This window comes from Cryphonectria parasitica, assembly GCF_011745365.1.
Source record: "Cryphonectria parasitica EP155 unplaced genomic scaffold M406scaffold_4, whole genome shotgun sequence".
Lineage (NCBI taxonomy): Eukaryota > Fungi > Ascomycota > Sordariomycetes > Diaporthales > Cryphonectriaceae > Cryphonectria > Cryphonectria parasitica.
Genome location: NW_024468912.1, coordinates 4,475,493 through 4,500,369, shown reverse-complemented (window position 1 = coordinate 4,500,369; position 24,877 = coordinate 4,475,493). Strand labels below are relative to the sequence as shown.

The 24,877-nt window shown below is 52.3% G+C and overlaps 10 protein-coding genes across 10 annotated transcripts; 5 read left to right on the top strand and 5 right to left on the bottom strand.

The window, feature by feature from the left end:
* Positions 1–1,398: 1,398 nt before the first annotated feature.
* M406DRAFT_68779 (uncharacterized protein) lies at positions 1,399–1,996 on the top strand (the record flags this gene model as incomplete). Its single annotated transcript, XM_040925197.1, has 3 exons — positions 1,399–1,504; positions 1,653–1,787; positions 1,854–1,996. 3 exons carry the CDS (start codon positions 1,399–1,401, stop codon positions 1,994–1,996), a joined length of 384 nt encoding a protein of 127 aa, XP_040777401.1.
* Positions 1,997–2,211: 215 nt separating this feature from the next.
* On the top strand, positions 2,212–4,266 carry M406DRAFT_330259 (uncharacterized protein; the record flags this gene model as incomplete). Its single annotated transcript, XM_040920498.1, has 5 exons — positions 2,212–2,341; positions 2,478–2,610; positions 2,659–3,563; positions 3,653–3,679; positions 3,806–4,266. The coding sequence occupies 5 exons, from the start codon at positions 2,212–2,214 to the stop codon at positions 4,264–4,266; spliced, it is 1,656 nt and encodes a 551-aa protein (XP_040777400.1).
* Positions 4,267–5,087: 821 nt separating this feature from the next.
* Positions 5,088–5,477, top strand: M406DRAFT_68777 (uncharacterized protein; the record flags this gene model as incomplete). Its single annotated transcript, XM_040925196.1, has 1 exon — positions 5,088–5,477. The coding sequence occupies one exon, from the start codon at positions 5,088–5,090 to the stop codon at positions 5,475–5,477; it is 390 nt and encodes a 129-aa protein (XP_040777399.1).
* Positions 5,478–6,589: 1,112 nt separating this feature from the next.
* On the bottom strand, positions 6,590–9,550 carry M406DRAFT_89240 (uncharacterized protein; the record flags this gene model as incomplete). The annotated part of the gene is made up of 3 exons (XM_040926141.1): positions 6,590–7,102; positions 7,186–9,072; positions 9,175–9,550. 3 exons carry the CDS (start codon positions 9,548–9,550, stop codon positions 6,843–6,845), a joined length of 2,523 nt encoding a protein of 840 aa, XP_040777398.1. The 3' UTR covers positions 6,590–6,842.
* Positions 9,551–10,728: 1,178 nt separating this feature from the next.
* M406DRAFT_277341 (DNA repair protein) lies at positions 10,729–12,176 on the bottom strand (the record flags this gene model as incomplete). Its single annotated transcript, XM_040918311.1, has 3 exons — positions 10,729–11,229; positions 11,301–12,003; positions 12,081–12,176. 3 exons carry the CDS (start codon positions 12,174–12,176, stop codon positions 10,817–10,819), a joined length of 1,212 nt encoding a protein of 403 aa, XP_040777397.1. The 3' UTR covers positions 10,729–10,816.
* Positions 12,177–12,447: 271 nt separating this feature from the next.
* M406DRAFT_356336 (inorganic phosphate transporter) lies at positions 12,448–13,597 on the bottom strand. The gene is made up of 3 exons (XM_040923416.1): positions 13,502–13,597; positions 13,196–13,356; positions 12,448–13,107 (listed from the first exon to the last, which is right to left on the bottom strand). Exons 1-3 carry the CDS (start codon positions 13,522–13,524, stop codon positions 12,716–12,718), a joined length of 576 nt encoding a protein of 191 aa, XP_040777396.1. The 5' UTR covers positions 13,525–13,597; the 3' UTR covers positions 12,448–12,715.
* A 684-nt stretch (positions 13,598–14,281) lies between these two features.
* M406DRAFT_37994 (uncharacterized protein) lies at positions 14,282–14,884 on the top strand (the record flags this gene model as incomplete). The annotated part of the gene is made up of 1 exon (XM_040924042.1): positions 14,282–14,884. One exon carries the CDS (start codon positions 14,282–14,284, stop codon positions 14,882–14,884), a length of 603 nt encoding a protein of 200 aa, XP_040777395.1.
* Positions 14,885–17,099: 2,215 nt separating this feature from the next.
* Positions 17,100–18,083, top strand: M406DRAFT_356334 (NAD(P)-binding protein; the record flags this gene model as incomplete). The annotated part of the gene is made up of 3 exons (XM_040923415.1): positions 17,100–17,184; positions 17,286–17,618; positions 17,692–18,083. Coding segments are annotated over 3 exons (703 nt in total), but the record flags the coding sequence as incomplete, so codon positions are not given.
* Positions 18,084–18,899: 816 nt separating this feature from the next.
* On the bottom strand, positions 18,900–19,690 carry M406DRAFT_222992 (uncharacterized protein; the record flags this gene model as incomplete). The annotated part of the gene is made up of 4 exons (XM_040915636.1): positions 18,900–18,985; positions 19,065–19,303; positions 19,388–19,586; positions 19,654–19,690. Coding segments are annotated over 4 exons (561 nt in total), but the record flags the coding sequence as incomplete, so codon positions are not given.
* A 3,899-nt stretch (positions 19,691–23,589) lies between these two features.
* On the bottom strand, positions 23,590–23,988 carry M406DRAFT_330252 (uncharacterized protein; the record flags this gene model as incomplete). The annotated part of the gene is made up of 1 exon (XM_040920497.1): positions 23,590–23,988. The coding sequence occupies one exon, from the start codon at positions 23,986–23,988 to the stop codon at positions 23,590–23,592; it is 399 nt and encodes a 132-aa protein (XP_040777392.1).
* Positions 23,989–24,877: the final 889 nt, after the last annotated feature.

Below are 24,877 nucleotides of genomic sequence, written 5' to 3'. Positions count from 1 at the left end.
CGTCAATTTCTAATGGCTGGCTTTGCATCGTTACGTCTATGGTACCATTACTTCTGGCCTTTGAGGCCTGCATGTGCCGACGCATGCTCTTCTTTAGTCATTTTCCCTCCCTTGTTGCTGTTCCATCAAATGCGCTCTATAGTGGCTCAAATTGTCTCTTAGTTGGATCATGCCTTGACTACTTAGTTCCCAACAAGCTTGTCTAGCACAAGTATCTTGAGACTTGTTCCTAATATCGCCAAGCGTTGGCCCCCCCACTCTTGATTTTGCTATTGAACATCGAGGCTGCTGCCTTCTACAGGCACAATGACTTGACCAAGGGACACACATGGTCTACAAGGACACAAAAATTCTTGGGTAGTCCGACAATGTCTTGCCCACTACATTGACCATCATGTATACCCCCGCCTGGGGACTGATTTCCTGCTATCTATCTGCCATAAGCTGACTAAGTATCTTGAGCAATCATCATTGTCGATTGTGCCTTCATAAGTTGAAAGAAGGCACCTAATTCTTGTGAGCTCAGTCAAGCCTCTGACCCCAAAAATACTTGTTGTGGCAAGCGGACATGCTGGTGATTCATAGATGTAGCAGCGTTCTGTGGTCATTCGTGTGTTTTGTGTACTTAGCAACGGGTATTCAGGCATAAATACCCTCTTAATCATTCGATCCATTGCCAATACACTCGAGCGCATGTAAAGCCAAAATCAGCTGGTCGACCCCGACACCTTTTGCCTCGGAAGGCCTACAACTAGCTATGGCGAATAAGTTAGAAAGAATGCTTGTACAGCCCATTCGCACACATGAACCCGTTCATCGGCCTAGTCTCCGTCAGCTTCGTGTTCTACCTGTGGTTTCTGTAGTTGAAGTTTGAGAATAAAGACCACGGGAGCATAAGGATCACCACCAGGGGCGATCGTGTGGCGTTCGACACGCTATAAAATGTTTTGCATTGAGTCGTAAAGATTTGAACCTGCAGGCACCCCGTAACTTGCCCATAAAAACCCCCCATGAAAATCATCATAATGTGATCAAACCTCAATTCAACCCAGTACACCCCGTGTAGCTGGCAGTTGGCCTCAGAGACTGCGTGGTGACCCTCGACACTACAGCACGGCGCTGAAAAATTACATGGGCCCCACGATCCCAGCCAGTATGCATGAATCACCCTCAATCATCTCTACCCAATTACATACACTCCAGTGAGGAATATACCATCATCATATTCTTCCCTTGCCATATTGGTCCGAGTGAAATGGTAAAGTACAAAGGTAAATTATAGATACCAAAGACGGCAGGTCATGAACGAAGTCACACAGGATTATAGGAGTGATTCACATAAGTGATAAATCCTCCCAAGGCCCGGTTCGGCTGGGACTATCTAGGATGAGTTGCGCGATGTCTCTGCCCATAGTTGTTCAAACGGTATCTCACATGAATAACCAGTACACGTATATACATTACCTGCTGTGCATTTTGGGTGATGAGGGGACAAAGAGTACTGGTACGATCGTAGGAAGAACGCAGCGTGACGCTTGAACTGTGCTTGTGGCTATGCACACGCTGCAATAGCCTTGTTCCGTAGAATTAGTAGACTTGTTTGTTTACTTGGCTCGCGTTCCCTCCTATCACGTCTACCTAATTGGTTCCAGCCCATACTATTTCCTTGCTCTCCTTGCCTTCCACCTCTTCCACTGCCACCAACATCGCAACAACAACAACAACATCAACAACAACAACAACGACAACAACACCACCGCCGCCACCACCATCATCACCATCACCAGGTAAGACAAGCTGCACAGACTTCAATATCAATAACCCTTTGATAAATACTACTGGAAGGACTATAGCTCAATATTCTCTTGAGCATAGTCCTCATCTGCACTCTCCTTTCACGACGATTAGCACCCCTTCTGTCTCCTCCATCCCCGAGGTACAATATCCTCAGTCCCATCATTTTGTGACCAGCCAGCCCCTCTCAACATCCTCCTAGCCCATCTCCATTAGGAACACCAAATACAGATGCACTGAATCCTTTCTTGGAATTCCAGCATCTAGCAGATGAACCTTTGGGGCTACCTCTTGTACTGAGTTGGCCTAGTAACCCAGGACAAACATTTCTGGCTTTGATAATGTTTACAGTCTTTGCTTTCCCCAAACCTCAAAGAAGGATTGGCTGACATGTAGAGAGAGAAGACAGATCCAACCATGTCTCACCGTGGTGGCAAGAGAGTCCACCACAGCTCCTCTTCGGAGGATATGTCGTCGTTCCCAGGCGACAAGGGGCATCACCCCCGAAAGATGTACAAGGCCGACTACTACCGGCCCAGTCGAGTTGGTAAGTATCATACCCTCATCCAAACATTTACAACTTCAAAGCACAGCCAATGTTCCAAGCACAGGGAATGTTTTTAGACGAACAAACAAGCCTGTTCAGTATGTTATCAATAGCATGAGGCTGACATGTAATCTAGAGGAGCAAGCCCAGGCCTACCATAGCCGGGTGGGATACCAGGGCCAGGAGCGCCCAAACCGGCCTGTCGAAGCTGGCCCGTCTGTTTCTCGTCGCGGTGGTCAACCCACCACCACCACCACCACCTCTACCAAGTAAGTATTATACAGAACCTGCTCTGCCTATTACCACAACAACATCAGAACTAACCACTCCCAAAAATCAAGCCTCGTCGGCCCTGATGGCCGGTTCACGAACCAAGCCGGTCCAGAGGACCGCACCCTGGCCACCTGGGTGAAGCAGTGGGCCGAGATGTACCCCGGCTATACCGGGGACATCGCCCCCTTCCGCGCCGCCGTGCGCAACCAAGCCGAGGCCGCGCGCTTCGACGAGGAGGTCCTCGAGGCCGCAGAAGCGCTCCAGCTGGTGAGCGCCGACCAGCTGCGCCACCTGGAGAAGGAGCGCAAGTCTGTCCTGCCGGCCCTCCGAGCCCTGTCCTTTCCCCATTGCTACTCTGGGGATGCCTCCACCGTCAGGGAGTGCCTTCGTCGCGGCGTCGTCGCCTACCTGTACTTCATCCACTGCATCCCCGAGCTGTGGTGCAAGCTCGGCGAGAATACCCCGGCCAAGGGCCGTTTCCTGGACGATGTTGTCGCCGTCCTGTTCAAGGTCTGCAAGACCACCCCCGGCCCTTCCGACAATACCCATGTCGGACCTTACAGCAGCACCAGCAGCAGCAGCAGCAACCATGGCCTGCGCGCCCAGCCAAAGGACCTCCTCGCGCTGACCAAGTACATCTGCGAGCCGAGTCCTCTCTCCCGTCCGCCGTCCCAGCCACAGCCCGAGACCGAGGAGACCCGGGCGGTCGCGCTGCTTCTGGACTCCATCAAGGAGATCTGGAAGAACCAGGCGCCCCCCAAGGACTATGAAGTCCTGCCAGAACACCCCATGACCGCCGGCTGGCTGGTCGAGACCACCTCGCGGCTGCTGCGCGCATACGAGTGCAATGCCCGCTGGAGCGAGCGCCTGGCTCGCGACCTACCCGATGCCGGTAGACATCGCCGCCGACCCGATGTCGTCAAGTTCCATGCTACCAGGGTCAATCACAGTAAGCACTCCCTCCCACAGTCCAGCTGGAATTCCCCCCAATGTCTGGTTTAGATTACTGACTGTTTTGTTTTCTCTTCGTTCTTTCAGAGGAGCAGAAAGGCGCCATGCATTCTGGTAAGTATTCGAGCGATACTGGTCGGACGAGATGCTGATGCAATGTTACAATGGGCTCTGGTGTGTCTGGAGAGAGAGAGAGAGAGAGAGAGATAGAGACTGACAGTTTTTTTCTTCTTCTTGCAGATGAGGTCCGCTTTTTCTACCGTTGGGTCCAGGCGCACGGCCAAGAGTGGAAGCTCGAGGCAGAACGAGAAATGGAAGAGCGGCAGGGCGTCAAGAAGCAACAGCAAGAGCCCGAGGACCAACAGAAACAGAAGTCGAAGGTGTACAAGGGCTACAATCAGGGCCTGAACAATCGCAAGGATCAAAAGAATCTGGAGCAGGTGTTCATTAAACCCAAGAGAAAGGGGGGCTACGCTTCCACGCCCGAACGGAAGTCTCTGGCAGGCAACAATGCTTCTCCCAGCAGCACCTCTCCGACAGGTAGAGCTGTGCAGCCTGACTACACGACGACTCCCCGCCAACCCTTGTCTCCACCAAATGTCGCCAGCCCAGAGCCAATGGTTGTCGAGAATGCGCGCACAGTCGGACTGGAGGAGTTGAGGCGTATCAAGGAGCAGTACGAGACCCTGATGCAGAAGTAGGGGGTTTCTCCTCTGCCCCCTCTGCTTAGGAGTCCACTTTTTAAACATCCTGACGAGAGAGAGAGAGCTGCACAAGAGACGAACAGGTCCAATGGTGGCTGAGAGCTGATGTTGCCGCTTACAGTGTTTCGGATGCTCGCCGGCCACCTGCATGATATTTGGGTTCTGGTTTCAGTGTGGCATTTTTTTTATTGCGTTGGGTTGGGTCGGATTCGACAAAGGATTGTCAAAGGGTTCTTTTATTTTGTTCGTGTGTGTTTGAACAGGCAGCAATCAGGGCATCATGTGGTCAAGCATGTTTGTGGTGTTGGAAGTGTCTCGCCCAAAAGTCTGTTTTATGTGGTTTGGTTCAATGTTGAACCAATTGTTGAGATACCTGAATGATTACAGTGCGTGTGCACAACCATCTCCAAGAGTCTCGCGGACATGCTATCCGCATACAAGTTCGAGTGCTGTCCTGATGGTTCTGACCTCTAAGGTTTCTGGTCAGTTGGACTCGCCATGATGATGGTGCAGAACACTAAACATTTGAACGGCAAATTTTTACACAATTGCCTGACTTGATAACTTTGATGAAGATGGCTTTGTGTAAATAAGTGATTGTTTCTTTCAGTTTGCATGTTTACTAGTAAAATCCAGAAACCCCCTCCTGCCATCGACACAACCAAACACCATTCCCAACGTATAACAAATATCAGCACCCAAGATGGCTGGGAGACAAAGAAAAGCAAAGAAGCCCCTCACTGTGAAACAAGTCCCAGAATATCCCCAATGCCAGCAATCATATCAAATTCCTCCTTGTTCTTCTCCTTTTTCTCGCGATGCCTTTCCTCCCGCACAAACACGCACACAGCTGTAAGAATCAGGAATCCACACCAGTCCACGTCTTCCTCCTCCTCCTCCTCCACATTCTTCCCTCTCAACCACCCTTCGCCCAAGCTGTACGCTTCCAAGACCCCAAACTCAGTCAACCCACCGCCACCGCTCCCTACGAAACGCGCCAGGACACCATCATCATTCCCCTCACCACCGCCGTAGCCTCCTCCTCCTCCTCCTCCCCCAGAACCCTCAAGCCGCAACCGCCTATCGGTATTCATAATCCCACCATGCAGGACCCCAGCATCGTGCACCCATCGCAGCCCGCCCCCACCAAGCCATCCCTCCGCTGCAGACAACTCGTACCTAGCACTATCCCCATGACCACCATGTGAGATAACGAGCCTCCTGCAGCTCCTACTGCTGCTACCACTGCGATCACCACCATCTTCCACACCGCCCGTCCCCAGGGCACAATCTAAGAACTTCCCCGAGGACACCTGTACCACGCAGCGGCCAACGACGGCCCCGGTCTGCTGTGCCTTAACACAGAGCTCGATGCTGTCGCGGAAGGCCTTGGGCCGCGTAAGGTCAATGGTGTAGGCCTTGTGGTCTGGCGACGAGGGCGTCGCTGTGAGCGGGCCTGCGAGGGTGGAGATGATTGATTTTGGTGGTTCTTGGGGTCATGGTGGTGCTGATGATGATGCAAGAAGCCCATGTTGTCGCTGTGGTAATGAAGTAAGTTTTTACCAACCTTGTGTTGGAAATAGGAGGTTGTTGTTGTTGTGGTTTGCAGGTTGGTGGCGAACGGTAATAAGAGTATCGTCGGAGAGGAGCGGATTTGGAGTAAATAAGATAAGAGGTAATATTTATATATATATATATATAAATAGAGATTTTAGAACAATAATAACCCTTTTCTTCTGGGTGTTCATAAGACACCAGGGCAGAACTGTTGCCCTGCTTACACCTTCGTGACGTTATATCTACAGGCCGTGTGCATGATCATCTACCTATTTTGGGAGGGGAAATCTGTATTACCTGTCATCACAAAAAGCTGTGTATATGTGGTTGTGGTGGCAAACCTGCAAATGGCCCAAGGTGACTTAGAAACGCCGATCCTTTTGCGTTGATCTGGAATCACTGGCTGACAGACAATGTCAATGTCGCTGACTGATCGCAAGCCCCCCCCCCCCCCCTTCCAGATCACCCAAGGAAGAATCAAGCAGCAAGAGAGGACTCTGTAATCATGTTCCAGCAAATAGACATTGCTTTATTTATCCCGAGCAGACAACACCTATTCCTCGAGCTGAAGATGTACTTCTAAGAAGAAGAAAGAAGGGTCTGGCATTGGAATGCCACCCAGTTCGTTCATGTACATATCGCCCCGTACTAATTCCCGCCACAATATCACATTGCGGGACTCCTCTTTCATGTATCAACCGCTTGTCCAGTGTGGCTTGTCCAACATGGCCAGCGGAGATGAAATGTACACACGCGATACTTTCAACAGCGGTATCATGACACGTGCTCTATCCCGAAAGCTAAGGAACCCTTGGGTTTTCTTATCCCTCCCCTGCCCTTGTTTTCTTTTGATTTGTGGGTTGTTATTTCTTTGTGGCTGGGGATCATCTACTCCTCTTCCTCTAGCTAGGGAAAATCCCCAGTCCGTCCACAGCTGCAATCAAACCCTTCAGCCCCGTATCGGCATGTTTCGGTGGGGTTGGAGGTGAAGGCGACCTGCTCGTATCGGCCAGTTCCTATCTGGCAAATACCTTCACTACACCGTCGCCGCCACCGCTGACAACCCATCGCCCATCTTGACTCCAGACCACGGCACACACCCCCTCGCCGCGCATGACGCGGTGCGATGTGATCTCCTGCGTGCAACTGCGCTTCTCGAGAGACCAGAAGCGGAGCGAGGCATCATGACCTGCCGAGACAAGTTCGCGTCCGTCGGGTGACAGGGATAGAGATGAAATGGCAGCTGGGTGAGCGAGCATGTTGTAGGTGCATTGGCCTAGAGAGCAAAAAGCATTATCAGCATCATAGCCTATGATCACACAGAATATCACCTTGGGAGGTTTGCACATCCAGACTTACCGCTATTGGCGTCGAAGAACCGAACGAAGCGGTCCTCGTGGCCAGAAATGATGGTACCCTCGACACCGCTGCCTGCCATCTGCCTGCTACCGCCCGTCGGGCCCGCTCCGCCTGCACTCGAGTCGTCCTCGCTTAGGCCGAGTGCGCCGTGGTTGTTCTGGTGTTGGCTCTGGTCAAGCCCCACAGTGGTTGCGACGACTGCGTTTACGCTTGTGTTGATCGTACCGTCATACGTCTCGAGGCTCGCCATGCTGCCAATCTCCTCTCCTGTCCGGGTATCGTATACTATAATAGCAGCATCTGAGTAGCTCACAACAAACGACTCTCCAGACGCGCTGAGCGCCGAGATGCATGTCGGTGATGCGCTGGAGTTCTCGCGCGAGATGGTGTGGACCAGAGTATGGTCGAACGGGCTGTTGGAGGCCATTGTCGGCTGCGGGCTGCTGGGGAACGCGGACCCAGAGCTCATGCTGTTGCCTCGGACGCGTCCAGAGCCACCAGCTCTCCGTCCCGTCGAGGCAGGCGGCGGCTGTGGGCTCGTCATCTGAGGCGGTTGGCTCACAGACCAGATACGAACAGTACCATCAGCGGCGCCAGAGGCAAGGAGGATGCGGTCAGCAGCACCGTATGGACTGTTCTGTCCAAACACAGCGCCAAGTGTGGCGGGGAGCACGCAGATGGTCCAGACTGCATCGGTATGACCGTCCAGAGTTGCCTTGGGATCGACCCTGCCGCGCTCCCAGACACGAATAGTTGAGTCCTGCCCGCCCGAGAATATCCAGCCGTCGCCCAGAGCCCGGCCGCCGGTCGTGAAGTTGGGGGATTGCGACCATGACGTCAAGCAGAGCACCGCGCCGTTGTGTCCACGATGGGTGAAATCAGCCTGGACGTCTAGATCCGACAGGGAATTGCTATACATGTGTGGGCTGCCCCGTGGGATATGGAAGCGCTTGATCAGGCCGTCGTCACTGGCCGTACAGATCTCTGGCTCGCCAGGGCTGCCGCCTCCAGAGAAGATGACTGACCGTACCGCATTCAGATGGCCGCGCAGGCCGTACCGGAGCTTGAAGCTGCCACTCTCCGTCTTTTGCGCCAGAGAATTCAGAGACATATCCTGGTCAGAACTTCTCCGTCTCCCTAGAGAAGCCTTTCGACGGTGCACTAACTGTCCGCGCCCTGGGGATTTGGGCAAGACCTCGGCCGTGGGGAAAACATCAGTGTCGGGGCGATTCGATCCAGCGGGTGGTTGGGATTGCGGTGCAGGGTCAGGAAAAGAACCCTCATTAAAATTCCAAGCATCATGGTCAGCAGGTCCTTCCTGCTTGGGGGCCTCGGCACCGCCTTCGGTCCGAGTAAGAGGGTTCACGCTGTGATTTGCTTCCTGGGGATTATCGTCGACCATTCGAGAAGAGACTGATGGACCAGGCCACTGAACAGTATTTCCAAAGCCTTGCTGCGGATCAGCTGATCTCATGATACCCTGGGGAGCTGCGGTAGGCTGCGGCTGCTGGATCTCGGGATGCTTGACGGCTAGTTGGCTGGGAGGAGGCTGACCCTGCATAGGCTGCACATGGTTGGCGACCGGCTGCCCAGGCCTGAAGACTATATGGTTCTGGCCCTGGCGAGCAGCGGCAGAAGAATGGTGGTCCATTGGCGGCTGTGAGCTGGGTAGGCCGTACCCCTCGCTCTCCCGAAGATCTTCCAGCATCGGCAGCGGCGGCGACTCTCGTGGTGGTATAGGGTTGGCGGGCGTGATCATAAGGTAGGTGAATTCGGCCTGGCACTGGTCAAGGAAGGTCTTGAGGTCTGATCGCTGTGCCTCGTCATCGTCGGCCCGTTCCACATCTACCCCCAGGTCGTTCGAGACACCCGTGTTCTTCTCGGTTGCTGCTAGGCGGGGAGGGCATGGTCAGCGAGCGAGCGACGAGGTGGTAATTACAGGAAGGCGGTGGAGAGGAAGAGCTATAAATCAAAGGAGTGCAGACGTACAACGTAACTTGGCCTGGATCAGAGCTTCCCTGTCCAGCTTCTTGGGCTTGGGCGGCTCACCCTCGACCTTGTCCCCCTCGGCGGCAGCTTTGAGCTGGGCGCTCTGGTCCTTCACCTTGGCCTCGAGTATGGCGACGTACTTCTTCAGCGCCTTCTGCGTAGCGTCTGCACGTCGTGCTGCCCCTTCGAGGTTGGCTATGCGGCCTTTCATCTCCTGCTTCTCAATCTCCCAGGCATTGCGGTCGCGCTCGTGTCGATGCCACTCTGTCTGGAGGAAGCGCATGACACCTTGCAAAGTGTACTCGGTGGCATGGGGCTGGCCGCCGTTGGCATTGTTGATGCCACCGGGACCACCTCCATGGCCACCAGACTGCATGGAGTTGGCCATATCCTCTCCTGTCGCCTGCGGGCTGGGTGTGAGATGCGCCCACGGCCCCGTCTGGCCCAATGTGTGCTTTGAGGTCGTGGGTATTCGCGATGCCTGTGCTCGTGGGATCGTGCTTGGGTTTGAGCATGCGAGAACCGCGTTCAGTCCAGTGACCGATGCGTCCTGTGGGAGGAGAAGGAGGAAATGTGGGCTTCGTAAATCCGACCGGGGAGTGCGCCCGCTGATGTCCTGGCGTAAGGGCAGGCTATGTCGGGAGTCGCAATCGCATTTAGACACGCGAGATCTGCCAGCTCAAAGAAGTGAGCGAGGGAGGAAAAGATCGTGGTCGTGCTGGCTCGTGCGAAGATGGTCTGGCGGGCGTGGCTGGCTGATATCGAGTAAGTGACGATGCGCCGCCAAGTCAACAACCTACACAGGCCAGACAGTCCACTTCTCTCTCAACAGACCGAGGTGGCTTCGTCGCGTGGGTGTTCTGTCGGGTCGTGGCTCAGAGGAGACGGTGTTCGTATCGTTGTCTTTTCTCGTCAGTTCGTCGCGTCATCAGAACAGGTTGATTGATGTCTGGGCAAATGTTGTGAACAATTGCAACAACAAAAAACCCGTGGTTGACTTCTGACCTGATCCTGCCGTGGTGATGTCCTGGAAAGCGCATCGGCCATACAAGAGCTCTCCCCCAGAAGCCAAGGATTGGGCAGTGGCTGGCCACTGCAATGCTTGCCTGCTGCTGCTGTACCTCTGCTCCTTGCACCTTGCACCACTGGCGGGCTGCAGAGCTTGGAGCCCTGGGCTGCCAAGGGCGGGGCTGCAGACAGGGTCCACCACCAATCACAGTGCCTTATACCACCTAGATATCTGCTGAGGATGCACGGGCCAGGAGACTCGGGAACAAGTGGTCCATGCCCCTGGTTTACAAGGCCACTGCTGTGGTACGTACTTACTCAGTACTGTGTTATACTGATTGTGCTCTGCTAATGTAACGCAACGCAGTATGTAATCAATATGAAGGCCACACTTGACAGGTGTCTGTGGCAGCAAGGAAAAGTAGAGGAGCTTTGATAACATTTGTCCCAAATGCGCATTTGTATGTGTAAACATGTGCAAAGGCTGTACCAGCTTCACCAAGTACGTGATTTTGTCGGCAGCTACTACCAAATAGCAGCATGAGGGAAAGAAAGAATATGGCGCTGCTATGTAGGGTTCGGACCTATATTGGGTATTCTTCATCTCACAGCATCTGCTGCGAACCGCAGCACATCAGAACTCCAGCTCCTCGACCTCCATCCCACAACTTACACACGTCTTGACACTCTCCCCGTCCTCGTTCTCGATCGCACGCCCCCACTCGTGGACGTGACGTCCCGACCTGCCAATCTCGTCGCCGAACTTCTGTGCACTGCTGCCACCACCTGCTGCCCGCCGCATCGCCTCGGTCCGGGTCTTGCGCTTGAGCTCGAACAGCCTCTCCTTGAATTTCTTGTCCTTCTGCTTCTTCTTATTGGTCTCGCGCTTCTCGAACTCGGCGTCCAGCGCCTCGGCGGAGCCCCATTTCGTGTTGAAGGCGTATTCTTCCACTTGGAAACGCAAAAAGAGCATCATATCATGCCAGTGTGATTTATGCGGGTTGGGCTTGGAGAGATGTGGGAGAAGATCCTCGTCCCTCAGTTCGGCTGTGTCACCGTGTGTCAGTGTTGGTTCAACTGTTGTAACAGCGTGGAAGGCGGGGAGCATCTCGACTTACAGTCCGTGATGAGATAGTCTTCCTTGCACTCCGTCTTTGTCAACAGGCTGTACTTATCCGGAAATTTCTCTTTACAGGCATTGCAGACACGACAGTTAAAAACTTCGTCCCACACGAAATCAATTTCCAGGCTCCCGCACTCCCTGCACGTCTTCCTCTCCTTCTTGTCCGTCAGCGCGCTCAGACCCGGCTCAAACGGCCCGGCCTTTTGTCTCTGCAACTTCCGCAGCAGCTGTAACCTCTCCCACTCCGCAGCCGTCATGTGCTTGGGCTTCTGCTCCTCGTCCGGGCCACCCCCGTCCCCGCCCCTGGACGGTCCGCCTATGGACATGCTCTTGTTCCAAGGGTCATCCTCCGCCGACAGAAAGCCACCCTTGGTATCCGTCATGGCGCTGAAGTTGTAGTCCACAAACCGCGCGAACTTCTTGCTCGCCGGCCGCAGCGCCCCATCCTCGGCTGCAACATCTTTCTTGGCCGGTGGCCGCCCGTCGCGGTTCGAGGCCGGGACCTCAGACTGTGTGATGGACTCGTAGGGCCGTTTGTTATTGCGCGGCTGCTGCCTGGTGCCGGCGCCGACGACTTGGATGTCGGGTGTGTTCACGAATCCGGACGAGGTCTTGGCAATGGTGGGCTCGGTGCCGGTTGAGCGGGCGTGGGCTTCTTTTTGGGTACGGAGATCTTTGGCGCGGAGGCGAGATTCTTCCTGTTATTGTGGGGGATGTGTTAGATATAGAACATGCAACAATGATTTCCGTGTGGCCTGCAGAAGAGAAATCGTACCAGCTTGCGTGTGACTTCTGGTGTTGGAGGGGACGCATTCACGGCCTTGTTACTGGTCCGATTGAGCGGCGGTGGCGGAGTGGAAGGGCGCTCCATGATGGTCAAAAAAAAGTAATGAACAAAGTTCCGAGTCTAAAGAGGACAGAAGAGCAGTTATAAGATAGCTTTGAGGGTGCGGGTTATTGAGTTAGAGTTATCAGAAAGTCGTCTGTTCTAGCAGAAGTGAAGGCGAGGCTATGACGCTTGAGACGATTGGGGATGCGGCAGGCATCCACTCCGGAGATCCCGCATCTTCCACAAACACCAGTGACGGCAACTGCCAAAGAAAAGAAAAAGAAGAAAAATAGGCAATACTTTCAAGAGTGTGCTGGAATCAATGTGATTTCTTTTTATTAATGACATTGTATATTGTACGATCCTGGCATTAATTCCAAACAGATCAGCGCATGACATGGCGCTCCTCTCGCAGCAGCGGCACTAGATTTCCCAGCATGACCCGTTGCGCAAAGGCTTGCAATTCGAGCCCTCCTGGAAGACGTGCCATCCGGTGCCCGTAGCTTTAAGGTGGAGTTCAGGTCCCACAGACCCGATGCTGCACCTTCATTGTTGGTCCTAGCTCCTGCGCGCTGCCTGATTTACTCCTCCTTGGCGCCGCCGCGACCGGACCTCTCGGCAGCCTCAACAGCCTTGCGGTCGCTCTCGGGAGGACCCTGCATGCCGCTCATAAAGCCACCGGAGGCCTTGAAGGGCCTCTTGAGGTCGCCTGAGGCGGGCTGGCCGAGCACGTGGATCTTGAAGAGGTTGTTCTCGAAAGCGCCCTTGAGGGGGATGATGCTCTGGATCAGCAGCGGGTTGGTGTACTTGAAGTACAGGTGCATGACGGCCATCATGCCCACTCCCATCATCTGGGACCGGAAGAGCTGCTTGAGCTGCGCCGTATCGTATGCGTGGATCGTGGTCGTCACCAGTTTGGGCTCCTCTGAGGAGCCCATGGGGGCCGGCTCGACGTACTTGAGGGTGGTCATGTCTGCAGCAAGGATCGAGATTGTCAATACTGCCCTAGGGCCAGTCCAATCTAGGGGAGGGCAGGTATGGGATTTGGGAAAAGTGCGCACCCTTCTTCTTGTCAATCTTGGTCTTGATGAAGTAGTAGACGCCCAGGATGATCAGGTTGCTGAGGATGTAGAGGCCGCGGACACCGTTGAGAACGTTGGGGTCGTCAAAGGGGACCTTCTTGGACACCTGCATCATACCCAGTATGATCACCACGTTGACGCTAAAAGGCAGATATAATGTCAGTGTCGTTGCGCCAAGTTAAAACAGCCCGTTACTGCGGTCGCGTGCGCCGTGACCTGCACTCGAGATCCGGCGGTACGCAGCTTTTGATGCAACAACTCCTGGGGAGATGAACAGAGACATACATCTGAGGACTGAGGCCGGCCATCTTGATTGATGTGATTGATCTTTAAAAGAAAGAAAGAAAGACAGAGGTTGGTGCTGGGGAGCGAGTGTCAAAAGGACAGCTAATGCTGAGGATGGAGGAGAGGAATCGGCAACAGGCAAATGTTGAAGCTCGGCATACTTTTTGCTTGCAGCTTGTGGTTGACCACAGAAATGCCACCTCACGGCTGAGTAGGCTTGTGCTCTACTGGGTCTAGCCTCTTTGCCGGTATCAAGCCTGATTGGCCACTGCTGGCCACTGTCAGGACTGGCCGAGTCACAATGACCTGGCTTTATTCGATAAGGCATTGATAAGACATGTTGAGGCTCTAGCATAAAAACCATCTAACATCTTGGCTCTCTTTTTTTTCTTTCTTATCAACACAATCTTTTGCTGTGTGTCAGCCCTCATTTAAGAAATTGAACAAAAACATCGAGTAAATGAACCAAGCACAACCTTTTCTGTTTGTTCAATTGCTAACGGCATGTTTGCCATGCAGGAAGGTGCAGTACTTATGTGCGTGTTAATGATGGTCAAAACGTTGAATCATGGAAAGTGACATGGCCTGGTATCACCACCATAACTACTTAGTACTTAGCATTATTTTCTTCGTCTTCTTTACTACGGCAGCTTCCAACAAGCAGCAGTCAATCCTTAAAACCTTCTAAAAAGTCAGGACTGGCTCTCCTGAGCCATCAAGCCTTCCCGAAACAAGACATAGGAAAACAACAGCATCAGCTCTTCGCCTTTTCGTTCCGTCATGGATACGATCTTACCAGCGTTGAGTGACGAGCCCTGTCGCTATCCAGATCTCTGCCTCAGCCTCTCCAACAGGCTCATCCACTGTCTCACAGACATTGTTGCCTCGGCCAGCAACAGTTCCAGCCCAACCCTCGTCCTCTCTGTCGGTAGTGGCAGTGGGCTCCTGGAAGCTCACCTGCAAGCCCGTTGGGCAGCTCATCCCGAGGGCAGCAACCTCGAGGTCCGAGGCGTTGAAATCCGCACCACACCCCCCGCACGTCCTGTCAACCGTTGGCTTCCTGAGGAATATTGCAGCACTGTCAGAGGAACCTGGGAGCTCTCCTCAGACCTCAAATCCGCAGGGGCCCTACTGTTCGTCTACCCGCGAGAGCCTGGCTTGATCAGCCGGTATCTGTTGGCGGCTGCCGAGAAGCAGGACAGCCTCTTGAGCACGGTGGTGTGGCTAGGCCCCCAGGCTGACTGGCAGACCTTTGAGGCTTGCCTGCGCGATGCACCAGGCTTTGGGCCTATCCAGATCATACAAGATTGCGGGTTGGTCGAGTATGAGATGATGGCCGTCATACGCAGGCCATCGATCGATACCCTTCCACCACCATCCTAAGTGAGTGTATGTTGCAGACGAGGTCAACATCCACATTACAGACAAGGCTCGGTGGAATTCGCCTTTGCAGTGACCATGGCAGGCAGGAGAGAATGTTCCGTCTAATAAAAGGAGGCTTGAGATATTTAGTACGAAAATCTGGGCGTCCCAACAAATTAACCTCATATGGCTATCGATGGTCAGTAGGTGGGTCTTTGTCTCAGGAGGTCAAGCTATGCTATTTCTCTTATCGTGATGTCTTCTTGCTTTGCTAATTAGCATCCTCGCGCAAAGCATCCATGAAGGCTTCGCGTCGCGAGCTACCCGTTCGGTCCGCCAGGCAGCGGACAAGTGCCAGCCCTGACAGGCTACCAATGCGATGCCCAGAATCATTCGAGTATATGTCGCTCTGCTTTGTCAGAAGCTAACTCGAGATGGGTGTCGTACATGCAGCAACCAGTGGTTTTCTATGTACTTGCACCGCGGAACCTGCGGAAAGGCCCGCACCGTAGACCGACGCCTTTGTCCTCCTCGTGTGTCACACCGTTGTCTTGCGCCCTACTACAGTACTTGGACTTGGGGGGGGGGGGGGTTTTCTTCTTTTGGGTCTGAGACAAATGATGCCACGTGTGGGGCACCGGACTGGCCTACTGCTTGTCTACATTCAGTATAGGCCACAACAGTAGTGGCAACGTTGGTGGGAATATTTGCTCCACCGTGCGTGGGACTGCGCTGCTATGGACCCCTGAATTCGGCCCATCATTTCACAAGGCTCTAGGCCCTAGATTTATGGGCTCTTGCAGGCCAATGTTTTTTCCTCTTCTTAAAGGCTGCGCAGGAGATTTCGTCGTCCTTGATCGGCCGGCTATCATGTCCCCATGTGTGGTACTCTAACGACCTGATTTCCACATCGAGACATGCCTCCGTACTATGATATGTCTTGGTCTAGTGATAAGAGAGTGTATTTTAGCATCTTGTCATGTCGGTGTCCCACATATGCTTAGCTAGTTGGTGATGTTGGCAGTGGTTGGTTGCTGGCTCCTTGGTCTTGGTCACAGTATCAAACCAGACACGGTCTAGTTTCATGTGATATGTGTGCCTTGGGGGGGGAGGGGGGGAAGCTCAGCAGCTGGCCTAGTGACCGCTTTTTCTCTGGTACACGTTGAACAATGGTTCGACATGGCTCAAGTGCTACGTACGCAGCACTTGAGCTAGGGGAATTTGATCTACAGTAGTACTGTGTGTGGTATGGGGTTCAATTGTGGCCCTGTACTAGCAGACGACAGGGACAAGTTCCCCAGAACAAGGCTTGCAAGGTCAAGTTACAAGAAACTTGTGTGACAATTTACATTGGGCCCCCCAGCTCCAGCCCAGCACAATCGGGCCACCCCTCCTTCTTGTGGTCCTCTGCGTCGCAGACAAATCCACAATGCTTCGTCCATACAGGGCAGAAGTGTCGAATCAGTCCACATGGAATACTAGCATCTCCATCTGCTTGGCGTTTCCGCGTTACATCGTCGCTGGTGGCCATTGGATAGGGGCAAATGCCCACCGCATTTGGGGCAACGTTGCGATTCATGGGTCTTTCTTATTTGAACCTCGGCAGACACCCTTTTTGGATACCTTGGACCGCTTCCTTCTAGAAACATTATCCTTCCTCCTCGCTGGCGTTGTTATTATACAAGAGTCTCGATCTCAGGCACAAACTTAAACCTTCAAAAGTGATCAGTTGCTCTCCTTCCACAACTTCAAACATCCTCATCCTCATCCTCATCATCAACGTCAACAATCATGGCCGCCACCGTCAACAGCAAAGCTCTTATCTACAAGCGCGTCCCGGAGGGCCTCATCCGGCCCAACGTGGATATGGCCTTTGAGGACCGGCCCGTGGAGCTCACAGCACCTCCCAAGGGCATGGTCGTCAAGACGCTCATCATCGGCTTCGACCCGCACATGCGCGACCGCATGAGGGGCCCCACCTTTGAGAGCTACGTCCCAGGCTACATCCCCGAGGAGCCCATGAACACCTTTGCTGTGGCCAAGGTCATCAAGAGCGACCACGAGAAGTACAAGGAGGGCGATCTGGTGGCGGGCGTCATGCCCATCGCCGAGTATGGAGTCATCCCCGAGCAGGTGAGTAATGAACTCATGACCGGTTTGTGAGCTAGCAGGCGGAATGGCAGATGCTGATGGTGGCACGGATGTAGCTTATTGAGGCCAAGCCAATGGCTGCGTACATGATTGAGAAGCTGGAGAACAAGTACAACCTTGATCTCGCGAACTGGGTCGGCCCCCTGGGTCTGGCCGGACAGACCGCATGGGTAAGTTTTCCCTCAACAACCCCGCTAGATATGCCCAATCTTCGAGGGCGCAAGAGTCATGAGCCAGATCGCATAGGAGACTAACAGACGATCAAATCTAGAACTCTTTCTACGGCCTCGTGAAGCCAGAAAAGGGCAAGACCATCTGGGTCAACGCCGCCTCCAGCGCTGTGGGCGAGATCGTGGTGCAGCTCGCCAAGAAGGAGGGCATGCGCGTCATCGGCAGCGTCAGCTCGGACGAGAAGGTCAAGTACGTCGTCGAGGAGCTGGGCGCCGACGAGTGCTTCAACTACACCAAGGAGAGCTGCAACGATGCACTCAAGAGACTCGCCCCCGAGGGTCTTGATGTGGTCTACGAGAACGTCGGCGGTGATCATTTCGAGGCTGCGATCAACAACATCAACTGGTTTGGCCGCATCATCGTCTGTGGCATGGTGAGTCCCGTCCTTTCTTTCCATCTTTAACTCCGTAACGGAATGGTTTGCTAAGTGGCATTCATGACATTAGGTCTCGACATACAACAAGCCTCCAGAGGAGCAGTACAAGGTCAAGAACCTGGCCGAGATCTTCCGCAGACGCATTCACATCCAGGGTTTCATCTTCTGGGACGATAACATCTACACGCCCAACATTGCTAGCTTTTGGGAGAAGATGCCCAAGTGGATCGCCGATGGCTCGATCAAGACCAAGACGACCCATTTCGAGGGTTTCGAGAAAGCACAGGACGCCTTCCTGTCGCTCTTCACAGGAAAGACATTCGGCAAGGCCACGCTTAAGGTAGCAGACCAGTAGAGTGGAAGGAAGATGTTACTCACAAGATAAATAAATAAAAAAAACACAATATTATCCAGCGGAATAAAAGTCGTTAATTAAGCAAAAATTACCAGACTGCGGATGCGAATACAAACGAGATCCCTACCGCAGCTCAAGTGCCGATCTTGGAAACAGTGCATTAGTACTACCTGTCAACCTGTCAACCTGTCAACCTGTCAACGCTCACTACTGTGAAACGCACTGTCTTAGCCGGCTATTATTAGCTCTCGAGCGTTGAGAAAATGTCAGTGCGAAGATGCACCAACCAAGCTGAATCCGACTTAGTTTTGTCACTCTGGAGATAAAAAACGGTCCAAGAGCCAAGATGCGCTAAGCACAGACATCACCAATCCGACTACATTGGGACGGGACTGGGCTTACAACACTGTAACACAACGCTCTTTTACCTTTGCATTTGGACGAGCACAAGCGCCTGGTGTACTACCCTTGGCGTTTCTAGACCCTGAGATTGTTGTCTCACCGACTTGGCTCACTTGCATGTAATTCTTAAGAGTTTTACTTGACGAGAAAAAAAGAAGAAGAAATAGAGGCAAAAAGTAGAGGACTGCGCATGAGGCTGGAGCAAAATGTCGCTTGGAAGTTCGAAACTTCCAGTATAGTAGAAACAGATCCAAGATGCAGAATATATTGAAACGTCTTTGATTATTACAACATAAATCTTCGCCGTCTAATTCTCCAACCAAAACAGTATATACGACCGTTGTTTAGAGTACGGTAATAGAGAACAATTACTTAAGTAGATACAAGAATCGGAACATTTCTGCTCAAAGAAAGCAGAGAAGACATTAAGAAAATAGCAGTAGAGCTGAATGAGCCGATATTGGCGAGACCAGAGTATGGATCCGCGAAGGGCAACCTCACTCTTACTGGAGGATGGAAGCAGGGCAGTCGTGGCCAACACAGCACTCGATAACGCCGCTCTGGCAGGCACCCCACGAGTTGGCACCATTGTCGTTGGGGAACGTGTCTTGAGCGTAACAAGTCAGCAAGACTCAGCACAGCGCTGACAGAGGAAAGAGTACAAGGGGAACAAAGACAACACTTACAAGCAGCGCCCGCGCACGGAGCAAAGAAGGGAGCAGCAGTTGTGTCGGTGGTGGAGGCCCGCTCGGGGTTCACGCAGGCGTTCTCACCGTCGTTGTCGGCGCAGGTGATGCCAGTCGTGAAGAGGTTCGTGTTGCAGCCGACAACGTAGACGCCAGAGCACTGGCAGGTGATAGCAGCGGAGAAACCGTTGACATAGGAGATGTCGACATCAGCGATGGGGAAATCATAACCATCCGCGCTACAAGTAATCACAGGGTCAGTATTCTGGAGTATGGCAAATGACTTCCTTATGCAAGTAAGCAGGTGATAAGATGGGACCTACACCACGTAGGAGAGCTCAATAAGAGAGTCATCGCCAGTCAGCTCATAGTTGCCATCGTTGACGGCGACGTTTCCAGCATAGCCAGAGGGGACCGCAAAGGTAGCTGTAGCGCCGTTGGCAATGACGCCGTTTGCAATAGCACCTCCCGATGCGGTGGGACTGCCAGCATTGCGCGCGTGAGATGTGGTGATTGTATCGCCTGTTTCGTTGTTAGCATGCTGGGAAAAGGATGAGAGAAAAAATCTATTCAAGTGTCGAGCTCTTACCGTGGTTGTTCCACACCAAAACGGTCAGATACTCAGGGCCCTCGTCAATACGCTTCTGAAGAGCACGGTCCTCGAGACCCAACTGATCGGTCAAGCCGAGAGCCGCGTAGATAGGGTTGATGGTTGGAATAGGGTCGTTTAGAGCACCGTGGATGGCTGTTCCAAGAGTGGGCGAGATGATGCCGTCCGAGGTTGCAGTTGCTGTGGCAGCAGGGCTGGCCATGGCAAGGTTGGCAAGGCCAACGAAGGAGATGATGGCGGCGGACTGGAAGGAGTTCATCTTGACAAAAGATCTTTTGTTCTTTCGGGAGACTATTAGGAGACTTGGGGATGAATGTTTATTTGATGAGATGATGCTGTGCAAGGAGGACTGTCGAGGTGCGGTGGTGAAGAGTGATCAGAAGTGCAGATGAGAAGGGATCACAAGCCGATACTTATATATTTGACAGACAGAGAGCATCAATATCGTATTCTCCTGGACAATTTCCTTTCACCAGGCAGCAACATTCACCATGAACACTTCTGCGATGTGTGAAGTCTCGCCATTATCCGCCGCTTCCCGACGCGGAGTAGTCAAACATCATCACGGCCATTGCTCGCCCAGAAGGAAAGCATGTAATTTCCAGCCTTGTGCAGAAACATACAACCACCTGAGGGAGATGATCCTTTCCATGACAGGGGTTCATGATGCTCAACAGCCTCGAACGGCGAAGTGAAGAGGAAATGGGAGCTTGTGGCGTTGAAGGAAGGCAATAGTGGCAAGAAAAGACGCGTATTAAATTCAGAGACGGATTCTTTAGCAGACAAAGTTGGCTACTGTCATAAATGATCGTGGCTTAGCAATACTTGGATGCCTGTTATTGCCCAAGAGGGCCTCAGTCAGGCATTCGCTACCACCAGGGACAAATGAACCCCATACCATGGCCGAATCTGGCAGCCAGCAGGCTTGGGACTTTTACATATCTATTTTCAGGTCTGTCGGATGGATGTCTGCTTATACGGATCCTTCATAGAACATTCTGTTTGATATCTCTTGTGAACGCAGTTGACATGAGAAGCGCTTTGTAGTTAAACATCTTGCGTATTACAAGAATAGAGGCGTGAGCCATGAATTGCTCGGGGTAAGTTGACAGCTCGTGCCTCTTGACCACCAGGTACTACACTCCCAAGATCTAATTCCACTGAGCCTCTCAGTACTGCAGGTCGTGTTATTACTGCCACTGGCCATGCTTCTCCGGATACCGGCCGAGGTTCCAATTTGAAGGGACCATGTACACAATCCATCCATCGTTCAGGATTCACTACATGCATGAAGTAAGCCCACGGCACGATCCGAGTGGCGTGGTCCGGGGGCCTGGCTCGACGTCAAACTCAGAAAGGGAAATTCGATAGTTGATCCTCGAGCCTCAGAAGACGCCTGAAGGAGGGGTAACCTGACAAGGCTCGCGCCAACAGCCTTGTTGTGTCGACATGGGTATAGGCCACGTGCTGGTCCTCAACCTCTCCCTACCGGCATTTGATTTTGATATGTGCGTAAGCGATCTATCGTAGTAGCTCTAAAGGGGGGAGAAAGGGGAGAAAGAGCTCAACTTCCAGTTAAGTCTCACCATGAGTATAAAGCTTCTTAGCACTCTGTTGTTGGTTGGGAATAATTATCGACAACTACAAGCATGGTTTATGATAAGATACGGTCAATGAAAGCAATGTCAAGTCACGCCTCCGTTCAGCCTGGGTAATTTTCTGACCAGTGCGCGCAACGTTTTCCGGCCTGTGCTAGGCACTCATGAGGGAAGGTGTTTTACGGCGGACGAACTTGCATAGCGAAATGTTATAAATCCTTGCAATTCGGCCGCGTTATGCAAGGAAATGAAGAATTGGATATCGGTCCGAGAGAATCCAAAGTACTCGAAAAGTTATGCCCTGTTTAGGTGTCGAGTCAGCAACCGGTATCTTCCAGGAGCTGGGTTAAGGATCCTACGGATATGAATTCGCAGCCATCGTGCAAGAGCCTTGCTCAAAGTTGTTGAACGTGAAAGTGATGAATCATGAGTCTCCAGAAAAGTACCTAATCGGTGAAGCGGCGGCTTCACATAAGCCTGAAAGTTGAGGATATCTTTCTTCCTTTTCCTTTTCCTAGGATTTTGATTAATTGCATGGAAAGAAAAAAGAAGCTTACCGCTTCAGTGTCATCTCTAATCTTGGTAAGCCTCTCGTGACGGTTTCGTTATTTCGATGAGCTCCATCTCATTGCAGCTACAATATCTTTTCATGTTCAAGATTGATCACTTTGACCAGACTACATGGTGCATATCATGCTTTTCTGGCTGATGACTCAGGGTCTCGATATATACGCCGCATGAGTAGGTAACAAAGTCTTCAACTTTGTCTCGGCCAATGTTGGTTATCAGTGATAGGCCAAAGCACAGCCTGTTCCACTTCTTAAAGCGCTGTCCCAAGCACCTGCAGGTGAAGAGGGAGCGCACGAGCTAATTGGGGAAGCAAGGGCATTGACCACGTGTAGTCGATATTACAGTACAAGCCTAGCACGCGAACAGCAACCTTGCCTTGTCTGAACGAGTGAGATGTGGCGAGGTTACCAATCCCTCGGGCCTTCTCGAGGGACTAGGACTTCTCAAATGGAAATCTGTCGCCCCGACACGGCGGAATTGGACTGCTCACTTCAAGGATTCCGTGTGTTGTCGGGTTCCTTTGCTGCGCCGCAGCCCGAAGTGGCCCACCTGCAAGGAACGGCCATGGGTGCCACAGGATGTTTGTTCAGAAGCTTGTTCGCTTCGAGACAATAGTTTCTTGTGCTCTCAGTTCTCGAAGGCACCTGATTTGAGCCAGTAGATTTGACAGGATGAAATGGCGTGGTGACTACCTAACACTCTTCAAGACATATGTTTACCCTGGGCTTCCAAGGTTTGTGGCTCAATGATTTGAGGATAATTACTACCCGGTGGAATCTGCTCACGGCCGGGAAGAAACCGATGAACGCCCCACTCATGCAGACTACTCCTTCATTTAGTAAAAATATGGTAGATAAATGAATTCCTCTCTGCATGCCTAGTGTCATAGTTGTCTGGCATGCGGTTGTCTATCAGAGTGCTGGGTCTTGCAGTAAATACGGGAGATGATGCAGTGTGCCACACCTCCTGCCGGTAGACGATGCCAAGTAACATCCTAGGACGATCCATTCCGCGATCGATGCAACGCACCCACAGTCAGCCTTACAGTAAAAGATGCGGCTCAATAGGTTGCAGATACTCACCTCCTAGCGAAGTTCTTCGAAGCTGAGAACAGGGTCGGGTTGTAAACGGCTTCAAAATCACAACAAGCTATTCTTTCTTTCACTGGCAATACTGTACTTGGGTGCCTGGCTAGATGCCTCGAAGTGGATTTTGAGCCGGGGTTCTGAGATAGCAACATGGGAGTGGTACGACGTTGGTGTGTAGGATCCTGGCGTGCGGTTATTCGGCCTGATTGCATCCTACAGGCAGACTGGGATTCGCAGCTCATTGCACGGTCTTCAGAGAAAGCCATTGAGCTAAATTTATCCCGAGGGAATATCTCTTAGCATGAAGAGTACTGATGACTTCTCGCTCAATCTGGCTTGAGAATACATGTCAAAGCTGACTGCCGCGATCCGTCTGATCTCGGCCGTGTCAAGCTTTTGAATCATTCGTAATGACTTGCCACGTGCAATGAATTTCATAGCAGCATTTCCAACGGGTCGCATCAGAATTGTTGTATTCAAAGTCGAAGTCTGGGTTTCAAAGACTCGGGCGAGCTTCAGATATCATTACAAACTAGATACCTGCCGAATAATGTCTTGGCACCATCAAAGCCGCATATTTCTTCCAACACTGATTGTCATCATAGAAAGGAATTGCCCTCACTCGCCTTCTCTAGCGCGATTCATAGCATCCAAATGAATCAATTATTCCCGCTTCCTTTCTTCGTATCCCTATCCCCACACCAGCACTCGCAGCCTCCTAAAAGGCTGCACTTGCAGTGACACTTGAAAGGCGGTGGATCGTCGTCATCCTTCTTGTAGAAGGCAGCTTCTCGGCTCTCAGAAATGTGCACTGAAAGATCTGCCAGGGCGTCCATCATTGGGACGATCTGGTCGGAGCGGACGTCGAAGTCGAAAGTGTCCTTTTGCGATGTAGATCGGGCAGACAAAGTTTCATCGTTGACATGCGGCTGGGCAAATGTCGGTTGTGGCGAGAGCACCGTCGTGATGGACTGCTGACGGTATACAGCCTGGAGCGAGGCCGCAGCCTCGCAGGAAAAAACCAGACAGAGGGTGGCGAAGCTTCTGAAGGATTGCATATTGTTGGCTCCTTACAGCGAGCGTTGTGTCAGAAAGGCTCAAAGAAAACCCAATTTACGCAGTATTTAACAACTGGACACGATGAGGGGGGAGTGTGGGTGATCAATTACTACATGTAAAACATAGAGATAGAGGAGAAAGCTTAGGTCTAGTTTATCTGTCTCGATTATCAGACCTTTCACATGTGATTCAGCTAGATCTCCACGACTAAGCCTGTCTCTGCTAAAGTTGCGACGGCGAGAACGATGGCCAACAGGACTCAAGAATTCCTGCGATGACGAGCAGATTTCGATTACATCTTGATATAATGCAAAATTTGTCAAGAGCAGGTACGAGAGTGTTCGAAATGACGGGGGCTACTGGGCTTTCGGGCAGCGTACATGTGATAGCGTGCTGTCCATCAAAGCTGGAAAGAAGAAGCTGGAGTCCAGTGGAACTCTTCAATCCATAGACCTGATGCTCCGCTCGACGGAATATGTATACGTTAATGGACTTCAATTACAAGGGTATGAGTGTCAGATCATCATTCTTATTGGATTCGCACGTGTGCATATCTTCTCATTCACCGATGCTATCATTTTAATAGATAGATACAAGATCCGGAGTCCGAAGCTCGTAAATATTTCAATATTCATGACCAGTCAACCACTCCAGAGCATCACTCAGATCCTGCTGTGCCCCATTCTGCCTGTCATTCCTCCTAGTACTGTTCCGAAGCCTATGGGGGCAGCTTCGGCGCCGGCAGCGTCTTGCAAGTGCACCCACAGAAAATGATGGTGCAGTGGCAAGCACACTTATATGGGTCCTTCTGTTTGGGAGGATGGTTTGGTGAGGGATTGCCGTCGTCCGGTAGGGGGTTCGCTTGTGACTGCCGAGCCTCAAACGCGA

Coding starts and splice junctions, on each gene's coding strand:
- M406DRAFT_356336 (XM_040923416.1), bottom strand. CDS start 13,524: ATGGCCGGCCTCAGTCCTCAGAT. Junction 13,357..13,501: donor GCCGGCCTCAGTCCTCAGAT/GTATGTCTCTGT, acceptor TCTGCCTTTTAG/CGTCAACGTGGTGATCATAC. Junction 13,108..13,195: donor CAAGATTGACAAGAAGAAGG/GTGCGCACTTTT, acceptor TCCTTGCTGCAG/ACATGACCACCCTCAAGTAC.